The sequence below is a fragment of the Pseudorca crassidens genome, chromosome 21, assembly GCF_039906515.1.
Source record: "Pseudorca crassidens isolate mPseCra1 chromosome 21, mPseCra1.hap1, whole genome shotgun sequence".
NCBI lineage: Eukaryota > Metazoa > Chordata > Mammalia > Artiodactyla > Delphinidae > Pseudorca > Pseudorca crassidens.
The window spans coordinates 5,118,972-5,132,042 of record NC_090316.1 but is presented as its reverse complement, the minus strand read 5'-3'; the positions used below and the strand labels follow the sequence as shown (position 1 = coordinate 5,132,042).

At 46.0% G+C, this 13,071-nt stretch overlaps 1 protein-coding gene across 7 annotated transcripts in view; it reads right to left on the bottom strand.

The window, feature by feature from the left end:
- Window positions 1–13,071, bottom strand: part of SLC20A2 (solute carrier family 20 member 2) — a 104,419-nt gene that overhangs the window by 26,552 nt on the left and 64,796 nt on the right. For 6 of the 7 annotated variants that reach the window (XM_067721535.1, XM_067721533.1, XM_067721534.1 and 3 more), the window contains 2 exons: window positions 11,833–11,929; window positions 2,577–2,693 (listed from right to left, as the gene is read on the bottom strand). In XM_067721535.1, the coding sequence (XP_067577636.1) occupies window positions 2,577–2,693; window positions 11,833–11,929 (214 nt within the window). The remainder of the gene's footprint in view (window positions 1–2,576; window positions 2,694–11,832; window positions 11,930–13,071) is intronic. The other variant, XM_067721536.1, reaches the window with a different exon arrangement.

Sequence of the window (13,071 nt, the reverse complement as noted above, 5' to 3'; positions counted from 1 at the left end):
TGTTGCAGGTTTCAGTAGCTCACTCTTCTTCACTGCCAAGTAGTGTTCTAATACATGGATGTACTTATTTACATAAATACGTGCTTGTTTATTCGTTCTGCGGATAATCCGTGCTGTTTCTAGTTTTTGGTGATGGCAAATAAAGTTGCCATAAACATTCATAGCCAGGCTTTTGTGTGGATTTAAATTTGCATTTCTCTAGGGTAAATACCTAGGAACGGGTAAGTGTATATTTAACCTTATAAGAAACAGCCAAACTGCTTTCCTGAGAGGCTGCACCATTTTGCATTCCCACCAGGAGTACACGAGCATTCCAGCTGCTGCTCAGTCTGTAACTTGTCTTTTTAAATTCTCTTAATAGTGTTTCTCACAGAGCAATAGTTTCTAACCTTGAAGTGCGATTTACCAACTTCTTTTATGAACTGTTTTTGGTATCATATCTAAAAACTCTTTGCTTTACCAATGGTCTCCAAAGTTTTCCCTTTTTTGTCCTAAAAGTTTTATAGTTTTCTGTTTTACATTTTTATCTATGATGCATCTTGAGTTAATTTTTACAAGGTGTAAGGCTTAGGTCAAGGTTCTCTTTTTCGCATTCAATATCCAACTGTTCCAATACCATTTATTGTAAGGACTATTCTTCCTCCATTGAACCGACTTTGTATTTTGTCAAAAATCATTTGCCCACATATATTTGTGGCTCTGTTTCTGGACTCTACTCTGTTCTGTTAATCTAGATGTCTCTTCACCAATTCCACACTTTCCTGTAGCTTTATAGTAGCTCTTAAAGCCAAGCAGTACAGGTCTTTCAAATTTACTCTTTTCCAAAATTGCTTTGGCTATTCCAGTTCCTTTCCCTTTCCATATAAATTTTTAAAGTGACTTGTCTAAATCTACAAAATATCCTGCTGGGATTTTTATTTAAATTGTGTTAAATGTATAGATTGATTTGAGACAAACTGACGTTTTCCGGTATTGAGTCTTTGCGTTCATGAGCATGGTATGTCTCCTCATTTGTTTTGTTCTTTGAAATATGGGTTTCTCAAATTCAGATATATCCGTATGAACGTGCGATTGTAAGGTACACTCTGAGGCCAAAATTAAATACTTCTTTTCTTTTGAGAGCCCTGTAAAAGGCTCTGTGTGGCCTCCAGACTTGGAATTCAATCATGTTGCCACTGACAGGAAAATACCTCCTGCAATTTTCTAAGCCACAGTCTTCTTTTTTTTTTTAAATTGCTTTCATTGAGGTATAATTTCCATACAGTGAAATTTATACATTTTAAATGTTCAGGTAGATGACCCGTGACAAATGACTAGAGCCTGTAACTACTCCCCAATTAACAGAGTCCTGCAAAGTGCCTCCTGTCCCTAAAGTTCCCTCCTGTCCCTGCAAAGCTCCATCCTGTTCCTAGAGCTCCCTCCTGTCCCTGCAAAGTCCCCTCCTGTCCCTGGAAAGTTCCCTCCTATCCCTACAAAGCTCCCTCCTGTCCCTGCAAAGCTCCCTCCTGTCCCCGCAAAGTCCCCTCCTGTCCCTAGAGTTCCCTCCTGTCCCTGGAAAGTTCCCTCCTGTTCCTACAAAGCTCCCTCCTGTCCCCGCAAAGTCCCCTCCTGTCCCTAGAGTTCCCTCCTGTCCCTGGAAAGTTCCCTCCTGTTCCTACAAAGCTCCCTCCTGTCCCCGCAAAGTCCCCTCCTGTGCCTAGAGTTCCCTCCTGTCCCTGGAAAGTTCCCTCCTGTTCCTACAAAGCTCCCTCCTGTCCCTGCAAAGCTCCCTCCTGTCCCTACAGAGTTCCCCTCCTGTCCCTGCAAAGTCCCCTCCTGTCCCTGCAAAGTCCCCTCCTGTCCCTAAAGTTCCCTCTTGTCCCTTGTGCCCCTTTGCAGTCGGTCTCCAGCAACCAGTGGTTTCTCCCGCTGTGGATTACCGTTCCCTGGAATCACGCAGTATGTACTCCTTTGTGTCTGGCTTCTCCCGGTACTTCTCCTCTTTACTGCTAATTCGTCTTCTATTGTATGAATAGATCATAATTTGGTTATCCATTCGCTTGTTAATGAGCATGCCGGTTGTTTCCATTTTTTGCCTAGTATGACTGACCAATTTGTGTACAAGTCTTTTTCTTTCTCTTGGATAAATACCTAAGAGTGGAATTAATGGGCCACATGGTAAATGTTTGCCTAAGCTTACAGGAAGCTGCTCAACTAACTTCCCCCATGGCTGTACCAGTTTTTATTTCACCATAAATATATGAGAATTCCAGTTATCGCACCTGTAATCTAGTCTTTCTACCTTTAGCCATTCTTGAGGGAGGGAAGTGCTACCTGACTGTGGTGTTGATCTGTATAATCTCATGTTTCTCAGCAGGCAGTTACCTTCCATTAGCCATGGCAACTAGGACCTCACTGTCACCTGGGTCCCAAGTTACCAAGGAAAAGTTTGAGCCAGAAAGCCGTCAGGAGCCACAAGCCAAGGACTGGCCTGATCTCGGTGTGCGTCCCTCTGTCAGTCAGGATCACCATGGACGGCAGCGAGGGCTCAGCAGTCAGAGCACTCTTGCAGATCAGAAGAACGGCAAAGCCCTTACCTGCTATCTTTCTCCGCATCCATGGACACACACAGAGCCACACGAAGAGGGCGAACAGCAGCGCGACCCCGAAGGAGATGAGCACAATCGCCCACATGGGAAGGACCAGGCCCAGCACTGGGGATAAAGGGGACACTTCTCAAACGTTGGGCATCACGTCCACATACCTGCCGTTCCCCAAACCTGAAACGAACCATCTGGATTCCGTGTTTAATAAAACTCTCAACCAAAAAAGATGTGCTAGGCTTTCAGGGCGTACAAAGCTGTGTGTTTAAGACACACAGCTTTGCAAATATGTGGTTAAATCAGTAAGTAACCTAATTATTAAAAATCGACCAACTTGGCACAAACGGCATATTAAGTTGGGAATAAACCCATTTACAGTATTATCTCAATATCTAAATTCCTGAGTGGACAAACAGGGGTAACAAAGGGTCCGTCTTCCCTCCTAGTGCCCCCGCCCCCGCCCCCGGGCAGCGCCAAGCCCAGGGCTGCAGCAGGCACAGCAAGGCGGGCAGCTGCCTCTTTGGTTTCTCAATAGTCAGCAGCCCGGCTTTAAATGGACATGACGCTCAGATCACACACACGAACCTTTTTTAACGTCAGATTAAATTGAGAAACAGCAGACACAGGAAGAGTCTGCTGCCCCCTTCGTAAGTGCCTGAAAGCAGGGCATAAATTTCTTGTGAGAAACGTGCCTTCCTTGTTCCAGGAAGAGCAAAGTGACCCTCACCACTGGAAACAAGGCACCAATACCAAGATAAGTCTGCACAAACAGACCTTGCTAAAATAACCGTTCTATTCTGTTTCCTCCTGTATTTCCTAGTCACTTTCCATAACTGATCACCCTTTGTCAAAATGGTATATATAAGTCCCAAAGTCTAACTGCTTCTTTGCGTGTTCATGTCTTTTCTGTGAAAGCCTCCATATGCATAAATCAACCCTTTCTACTGTTAAAAATAAAATAAAATTAAAACTTAGATAGCAAAGTTTTTTAAAAGGACACTGACTTTGAAACTCAACTCCTCTTTGAAGTGTCAACTTATGGAATTACAACATAGAAAAACTTTTCATTACTATGCAGTCCAGCACACGAAGTGGCCATTCCATCAGCCAGTGAAAGTACGGAGGGTGGAGAAGCATCAGGCTTCCTAGCCCTGTGGGCCCCAGAGCCCAGCTCTCCCGGCCGCACAGGCGTGACTCACACACGCTCACAGGGGCACCCTTGCACAGGCACAAAGATATAGGCACAGGAACACTCACTACAGCATTATTTGTAATGGGAAGAATTTGCAAGACGACTGATACACGCATCATTCCATGGAAACGTTGTCAGTGTGGTGCAGAGCGTAAAAATGAGGTCGGTCTAAACGTACTCATAAGGAAAGGGGCCCGCGATCTAGTTAAATAAAAAAAGGCCATCTGGACCATGGTGTGTGTACCATGACCCAATTTATGTTTAGAAGAGAAAACAACCCCACACATACACTCCTACCATATGTGTGAATAGACAGAAAAAGTTCTGGAAAGAATCAGTGGTTCCTCCTGTGGAGAGTTGAGAAATTGGAGGGGGCTCTCCCTTCTCACTACATATACTTTTGTACTGTTAACTTTGAAAATTTATAATGGGCACACACTTTTGTAAATTGTTAAACTGTTTTTCGAAGTTTGAAAGGAGTGAACTATTTAAACCTTTGCTCTTAAACAAATCTCTAATGATACAGGCTCTGTTAGTTACACCGTTAGCCACTCTGTACATACAGACCAACTTACAGTTACTCAGGTAAGGTATTATTAGACATCTTGGTAATGGTAAGAGGGAGAACAGGTAGTTAATACTCTAACTGGGGAGTCAGAATTAACATATATAAATATAAAAAGCAAAAAACCAAGATCACCCAGCCTTAGTACAGCGGAGGGGCCACTGGTGGCAGCAGACACTCAGCGGTCAGGCCGCTCCACCCTCAAACGCCCGATTACACCAGAAAGCATACGGCCCCGTGCAGGGCTGCACTGAGGCACCTGGCAGCCCTGCTCCAGGCCCCGCTGTGGCCTCGGGTCCGAGGCTTAGAACTGCTTGTAGAACCACTCAGGCTGACCTCACTGGCCACGCTCACGGCCACGGCTTCCTGCTTCTGCTTCATGTCTTCGTTCCAGTGTCTGATACATGTGGTAAAAGACCACTCCAAAGCTGTTTCTTGCTAACCGAGTGGTAACTGTTAATTACCAACATCAAACTGATGAACGAACATCAACACCAACTACAGCTTAAAAATACTTGGCTTTTGAAGAGGTTTCACGGTTTCCTTGGTGGTTCCTGGTTCCGTTGATGATAAAATTGTTACTTGGGCTACTTTTGGCTTCACTGCGTGAACTTGATCTAAGACAGGCGAGCTCTGGGTACTCTGGGGAGGGGATGCAGTTTGGGAGCTGGATATAGGAATATTTAAACGAGTGAATACTTTTGCCCCCAGGCCCCGTTTGCTTCCTTCCCTGCCGAGCAGAGCTCACGACAAGGCAGGGCAGGGCTGCTCTACGGGCGCCTTCCAGGCCCGTCTCCACGCTCTCCGCGGAGGTCACGTGAGTTCTGGAGGGTGTCAGGACCCACATCCGAAAGGGAGGAACTGAGGCCGGCTACACGACTTTTGATGCTTCTCTTAGACATTAAGCCACAATGTCACCTGACCCTTGAACCTTCACCATCACAACTACCTTCACCATCGGTTTGGCCTGGGAAGTGGCCAAGAAGGTCCGAAGCCACCCTCTGAGTCACAAGAACTGGACGGGAGGTCAGGGGCTCCACACATCACTGAGGGTGGAAGGGGTGGGAGACAGAGGGAAAAACCAAGGGTGTGAAGCACAGCAAAGGAACCAGGAAAGCGGGGGCAGTCATCCATGGTGAGTAAGAGAGGAGAGAGGAACAGAACGGGGACAGGACTTGGGTCTTACCAAATTATTATGCCAATTTAGTAAATCAACAGAGCATCAGAAGTGCACAGGATTGAAGTACATACAAAACAGAAACAGACTCACAGGCACAGAAAACAAACATGGTTACAAAGGGGAAAGTGGGGGGATAAATTAGGAGTTTGGGAATTAACAAATACACACTACAATATATAAATAAGGATCTACTGTAGAGCACAGGGAACTATACTCAGTATTTTGAAATAACCTATAAGGTTAAACCTTACAGTAAAAGAACCTGAAAAAGAATATGTGTGTGTGTGTGTGTGTGTGTGTGTGTGTGTGTGTGTGTGTGTGTGTGTGTGTGTGTATATATATATATATATATATATGTAAAACTGACACCTGAAACTGTACACGTGAAAAACAAAAAAGCGCACCAGGATTTACTTTTAAAGCCTGCATATAAGAAATGCAAACTGACAGTTACGGGATGCAGCTCTAAACTGTACTAAATACATAAAATCAACTTTCATGGATAAAAAAACAATTAAATACAAAAATCCAGCACGGAAAAGCCTTTGAATCAACGTACCTCCAGGGGAAAACTTTTTTTCTCCTGAAAATTCAAGGTTGACCTTTTCACAACAAAATTTTTGACAAGAATACTTCGCACTGATCAGCCTTCCTGAGAGGATCTCAAATTGTTTTCCGGTAACAGCACTCCAGAGGGCACTGAGGCCCGACGCCGTCACCCCGTGGAAGGCGAAGTAGGACACGGCTTGCATTGCTCCGGTCCCCGCGGCCAAGAGCGGCTGCCAGGAGCCCACACTGGGCGCTCGCAAGCCCAGGCCTCACTCCAGCCCCTAAATGGCCTTTCATCTCAAGCCCTTTCATTTTCTGAACAGCAAAGATATGATGAATAGTGATTTAGCTCTAACCACAAGCATCCTTGCAACTCTCTCCCAAATCCCCCGAAGATCAGGATATCCAAGTGACATGAGGAAAAGCGGAGAACTTTTTAGAAACACAGTCTCCTGGAGTCATTATTACTTTGCTACATCTCTTGTTTTTCATATATAACAATCGTTGTTAGAATCTAATAAAATAAATTAAGCTTCTGTAAAACCAGGAAGGCTTTTTAGCCCATATTAGTTCCCTTACACTACTCATCAGCCTCTCCTGCACCCTCTCTTCTCTCTCTCTCGGGTTTAATTTTAAAAATAATAATATGGTTATAAAAATATCATCCATAGATAATCATCAAGGACCTACTCTACAGCACAGGGAACTCTACTCAATACTCTGTAATAACATATATGGCAAAAGAATCTGAAAAAGAATAGAGATATATATGTATAACTGAATCACTTTGCTGTACACCTGAAACTAGCATAGCACTGTAAATCAACTATACTTCAATATAAAATAAAAATTTAAAATAAAAATATCAGCTGTATAAAACCGTATCACGTACAACTGTGGAAATTCCTCGTCGTCCATCCTTCTGGAACCCACTTCCCAGAGTAACACTGTTAACTATTTGGTGTGTATCTTTTCAGGCATTTTCTAGACATAAACATATGGTGCAGAGTGTTTGTGAGAATTTTTTTTTCTTTTCCTTAAATTTAATAGATGTAAATCACACTATATATATTCTTCTGTGCCTTCATTTCTCACATAACAATATATTATGGACATCGTTCCACAGTAACACGCACACACAGACACACATCTGCCTCATTTGTAGAATTACTTTTTACTAGTCCTCCCTTCCCTGATAAATGAAGTTTCTAGTTTTTGTTTTGTTTTAGATCAACACGCTCAAGCATTAGAGGAGCTCCCTATCTGAAAGGAATCCTGGGGTAACTTTAAGAAAATGAAGCACTGGGCTTCCCTGGTGGCACAGTGGGGGCTGCCCTGGTGGCGCAGTGGTTGAGAGTCTGCCTGCCGATGCAGGGGACACGGGTTCGTGCCCCGGTCTGGGAAGATCCCACATGCCTCGGAGCGGCTGGGCCCGTGAGCCATGGCCGCTGAGCCTGCGTGTCCGGAGCCTGTGCTCCGCAACGGGAGAGGCCACAACAGTGAGAGGCCCGCGAACGGCAAAAAAAAAAAAAGAAAGAAAGAAAGAAAATGAAGCATTGTTTTGAAATTCAAAAATGCTATTTCCTAATTTGTCCTATAGTTGGGATTTTTTTTTTATGCATATGGTACCAGCTTTCTCAAACCAGGGTTCATTTATAATAATTCTGAGAAGGAAGTGAGTTTAAATCACTCTGTTCTGAATCAAGCTCTCAGTGATACTGGAGAATCTTCTCAGCCCAGGCCTTCCCCACCCAGGGCCCTGGGCTGGGAATCACTGAAGCTCCAACGCCCAGCTTCTCTACAGCCCAGAACATTCTCTACAGCTAACACGGAACACAGAGGTCCTCTGGGAACAAAGCTCCTTCTCCCGAGTCAGTGGGGACCTGAGGGGTGGCTGATGCTCTGGTTCCCTCGAGGGGGCTGGACCAGAAGAGCTGCCACTGGAGGAGGAGGAGATGGAGGAGAAGGGGGAGGGGAGGGAGGAGGAGGAGGAGGAGGAGGAAGAGGAGATGTAGGAGGAGGGAGAGGGAGGAGGAGAGGGAGGGGGAGGAGAGGAGGAGATGGGGGAGAAGGGGGAGGGGATGGAGAAGGGGGAGGGGGAGATGGAAGAGATGGAGGAGAAGGGGAGGGGAGAGGGGGGAGGAGGAGGAAGAGGAGATGGAGGAGGAGGGGGAGGCAGCCCCATCTCAGGTGCAGACCACTCTGGGGAAGCCAGAAACCAGGCCTGGTTAAGTCTGAGAATTCGTCTGCTAGTAAGGAGTGAGCAAAGGTTGCTAGCTAGAGCGTTTGAAGAGCACCCCTTACATGAGAACCGTGATAAGGCAGCAGCGTTTACGGTAAAAGGTTATGATAAAGGGGTGGTGAGGGCAGGGGTCCTCTAAATGCACATATATCCGATCACCCAGGGTCTCCCTGGTAAACGCAGGCTGCTGGTCTGCATTTCTGGTTCATCGGGTCTAGGGCTGAGCCTGAGAATCTGCATTTTTGGCAAGTGTCCATGTGACGCTGATGCCGCCGGTCTAGGGACCACACTTTGACTTAGAAAGCTTCGTTAGCGGATCTGCTCTGACGCCTCAAAGCCGTGTGCCATGAACCTCAGCGTTTGTTCTTTAAATGCTAAACAAAAAACAGGTCCTGTACAGCTGAAGACTTTCCTTAAAAATAAACTTCAGGCTTCTATCTAAGCCAACCCAAGTGAGTACCTTATTTTCCTCAAGTTATTTTTGCTGCTTGCAAATTATTTTTTAAAGCACAAAAATGCAAAGACAATTTTTTAAAGTGCAACTCAGTTTCCGAAGGATGACTTTTGAGAAAAGTCATGTCAAACGCAAAGTAAAACAAATCAAGCTAGGCTCAAGATATAAACAACTTCAAAATAACTTAGAGAGGAGGAACAGAGGAAGTCAAACCAGAACCCTGTAACTCAACAGCCCACGGGTCCCCACTGAATTCACGTCCATCTAGAAAAAGGCTACTTATCAGAATCTCTGAAAGTTGAAACGGGGTAAGGTGAATGCTGCCACTCTTTTTCGTTAGCAAACTTTTCATTGTTTCCTTTTATCTCTGGGGCCTATGTGTTGAACGGAAGCGTTCTAAGAAAGCAAAGGACTAGCAAGAATAAATTCCCACAGGCAGAAAGGCAGGCAAGTTCTAAAAGGGGCAGAGGACCGAGTCACTGGGGAAGTGATTCTCCCCAGCCCAACCCTATCCCCAACTATGACGCCACACCTACAGATGACCATAGGATGGAATTAATGTCTAGTTTTAACCTTAGACGTTTAAATAAAAATAGGATTTAGACTCACCTATTGAACATCTCATAAACACTCCCCAGGAGCCAAGACATTAGCAAAGCCCTTTTCTGACTGAGTGTATTCTGATCATCATTAACAGCGACATTAGGTACCAGGCACTAGATACTGCGTGTCTTACCCCCGCCCCATCGTGTGTCAGAAGAATGTCATATAACTGGGGCTCGGGACCAGGCTGCCCACTTAACGTCTGCTTCTGCACCTGACTAGTTATATGACCTTGGGCACTCAGTCAGCATCACTGTGCCTGCTGCCCACCTGGCAGGGGGCGTTAGCAATATTACCAATTTCCCAGTGGAGTTCAGAGGACACGAAGGATTAATTCGTGTAAAACTCAGCTCAGTAAAAGCGTTTATTATTTATTTTTCACAACTTCTCTATGAAGTATTTATATTATCCTTAGTTGCCTCATCCATTATCTAGTTTCATTTTCTCTAGAATTTTTTTTTTTTTTTTTTTTTTTTTTTTTTTTTGCGGTACGCGGGCCTCTCACTGTTGTGGCCTCTCCCGTTGCGGAGCACAGGCTCCGGACGCGCAGGCTCAGCGGCCATGGCTCACGGGCCCAGCCGCTCCGCGGCATGTGGGATCTTCCTGGACCGGGGCACGAACCCGTGTCCCCTGCATCAGCAGGCGGACTCTCAACAACTGCGCCACCAGGGAAGCCCTTCTCTAGAATTTAGTCCCTTAGTAATCTGATTCTTCTAGCAAATTTGCAATAAAACTGCAGCAAAAGATGAGAAAAAGAAGTGATGGAAAAAATAGGTAAGTATGGGAAAAGTCAAATTTTAATAAAAATCATACAGTTGTGGTCTTCTGACATTCAGACCGAGAACCAGGGAGCAAGAAGAATAGAGGCTAGGAAAAAAAAAATGCAGAAACAGAACTAAATGGTTGTCATTTACACCAATTCCCACTTCCAGGACTCGCACCCCGGCCTTCATTTGTTTAATCTCTTAAATCACTAGCCCGGGAGGTGTCTGGCTATTGACGGCTGGTAGGCTTTTTGTTCCGTTACCCTGGGCTCTGAGAGCCTGCACAGAACTAAGAACAAGGGCTCAGGTGGACAAGACATCTCTCTGCTGCGGCTGACTTCCCACCTGGCGCTCCGGGCCCCGCCCAGCACCACATGGAAGCTTCGTGAGATTCACAGACTTGGGGTGGGGTGAGCTTCAACTTCATGGTACGCAACTGCTGTTACTCTGCCTCTGTGTTTTTGTTATGGATCATGAAAACAGTCTGTGACAAACACGCTTCATATTCCGTGAATGATCAAGCCCAAAGCGCCGTCAGGCCGCTGTCATCTGAGGCTAGGGTTTCATCTCCCTCCAGCTCACCATGACATTCAGCCTTGTGCTTTTCAGATTACTTAGAGCCGCTGTGGTGCTTCACGCCCCCTCCCTTCACCCAGAGTCTGAAAGCCCACTACACAAACATAGAATTAGGTATGGCTATACAATCCGAGAAACACTGCCTTGAGAAAACCCGGTTGGAGAAATTAATAAGGATTTCCCCCATTTGGGAAGAGGGCGCTTTCAACTGTAATACGACACACCATTTAGCAGAAACTTTATCTTTTGAACAGAGAGAGGGAGGTTTTAATCAGATATGGCCCGTAACTGAATCTTAATCCTTAAAGGACATTAACAAGAAGGAAAACGACACACACAAACATCTCTGGTCACTCTGGCCATCCCACAGCAATGGACATGTTCAGGATCTAGCTGCAAGAGGCACATCTCACAGAGGGGAATGGGGGACCCTCTCCACCCAGATACGCGTGGAAATGGTGAGTGAGAACAGTTAACCACCTCCTCCACACGGGAATGTTATGCAAATGACAGTACTGTACGTAAGTTCTTCTTTACCCACTGAAAACGTAAAAGAAAGGAACTTTTAACCCTGCTCCACCCCAAATCCTTGAAAAGAAAGAACAACAGACATCGGAATGGGAAGAAAAGGAGCAATTCTGAAAAGAAAGTCATCACTGGTTCCAGTATCTGAAACGCAGAACCAGAACGGCAGGGCTCTAGTCCCTGGACTCACAGGTCTGACGAGTTCCGGGGGGTTAGATGTTTGTGCTGTGGACCACGTGACAGCCCCGCCCCGGACTGTCCCAAGGTGGTGACCTACTGCTTAAGCGAGCTCCCCCCTGCCTCCAGGGGCCCCCCCAGCTCAGGGAGGCTCAGGCTGTCCGATCATGTTCTGCGACTCAGCACCAGGAATCTGAGGCACAAGGGGGATTTCAATTTTCTTTTTTTAACCTGAAGTCTGTTGCCTGTGTACTTCACATCTCTCTTGAGCATTTAAAACAAGTAAAGGCATCTCCTACTCTTTTCACTGCTCCGTAATGAGTAATGATTGTGAGTAGTGCTTCTGACTGTTGGCCAACAAATCTACCACCGCCGCTGGACTCAGACACCACCTGCCGGCCGTGACCTTCCGAGGGCTCTTACCTGGGGCTCCTGTGTACATGATGGAAAACACATTGATCGCGATGGTAGCGGCATAGAACACGGGAAGCGCCCGGAGGCCGTTGGGAACGGGGTCCTCCTGTGGGGTAAGGAGATAAGGGGGCAGGTCAGGACTCCAGGGGCATCTGCAGGCAGCACAGGCAAAATGACACAAGTCATTTTTCCGGGAAAGCCCTGTCCCTGCCGCGGGCTGTGTGCACCTCCAGACCCGGGGCTGTCCTGGGCTGACCCTCCTCCTACACGAGTGCTGTGGCAAGGGGCCCATGACGGTGACCAGCAGACGCATTAATGCGCTGGGATCACATGAGGTGGTGACAGATGTGGGGACAGAGAAGGGCTGTTGGTGAGGCCAGCTTCTGGGACTAAAGCCCTGACCCGGAGCACTCACTATTCTAGCTACATTCACATTGGCCCAAAAATCCACTTTCAGCAAATATTTTGAGGCCTGACCCTCTGAGGATGCCCTGAGAAAGTCAAATGACTTCAACACCACAGCATTACTACTAGATTTTATGGTACTCCGCGACACGATCCGCGTTGGCTGTGTTGAAATATATAAAGCAAGGAAATACAGGACCACGTGCTATGACTTTCAGAATCCTTTCACGAGGTGGAGCATTCCACCTTCAACTATTAAAAAGTGAAAAGAACTGTGGGTTCTTTGTCTAAGAAAACATTTTTTTACAACCTTAGGCTTCTGGTACAACACTTCCGAAATCTAATATTTCAGCGAGAACAGTACTGCACGTGTTTTAGGCAAAGTCACACCTGGGAGAATATTCGAAATTTAGAGTTTACAGAGGAAAAATATAGAGTTTGAGGGTTTAGATCTACAGAGGATTTTGAAGGAAAAATATGAACCGGGAACTCCTCGATGCAGAACTGGCACATAGGTGTTGCTTAAATAATTCAAACACGGGCTAATTTCTGATGACCACGTAAGACACTCTTGTACATTGGTATGAGTCTATGACCCACCCATGATAAAAGGAAAATTAGGTCTAAGGCTTGATGCGAGCTACAGAAGTCAGGATAAGCACAGACTATCTCACAGTTCCTAGTTGACAGCTCCTACTGTCAAATGCAAACGTGTGCAAATCAAGTACGTTTGCAGAACTGTAAACTCATCAAGAACCCGCCTGCAATGTCTCAAGCGGCCACCAGCACTTGTCAGGAGGCCTGAGGTGAATGGAAGTGAGATGTCAGGAAAGGGAGAGCTGG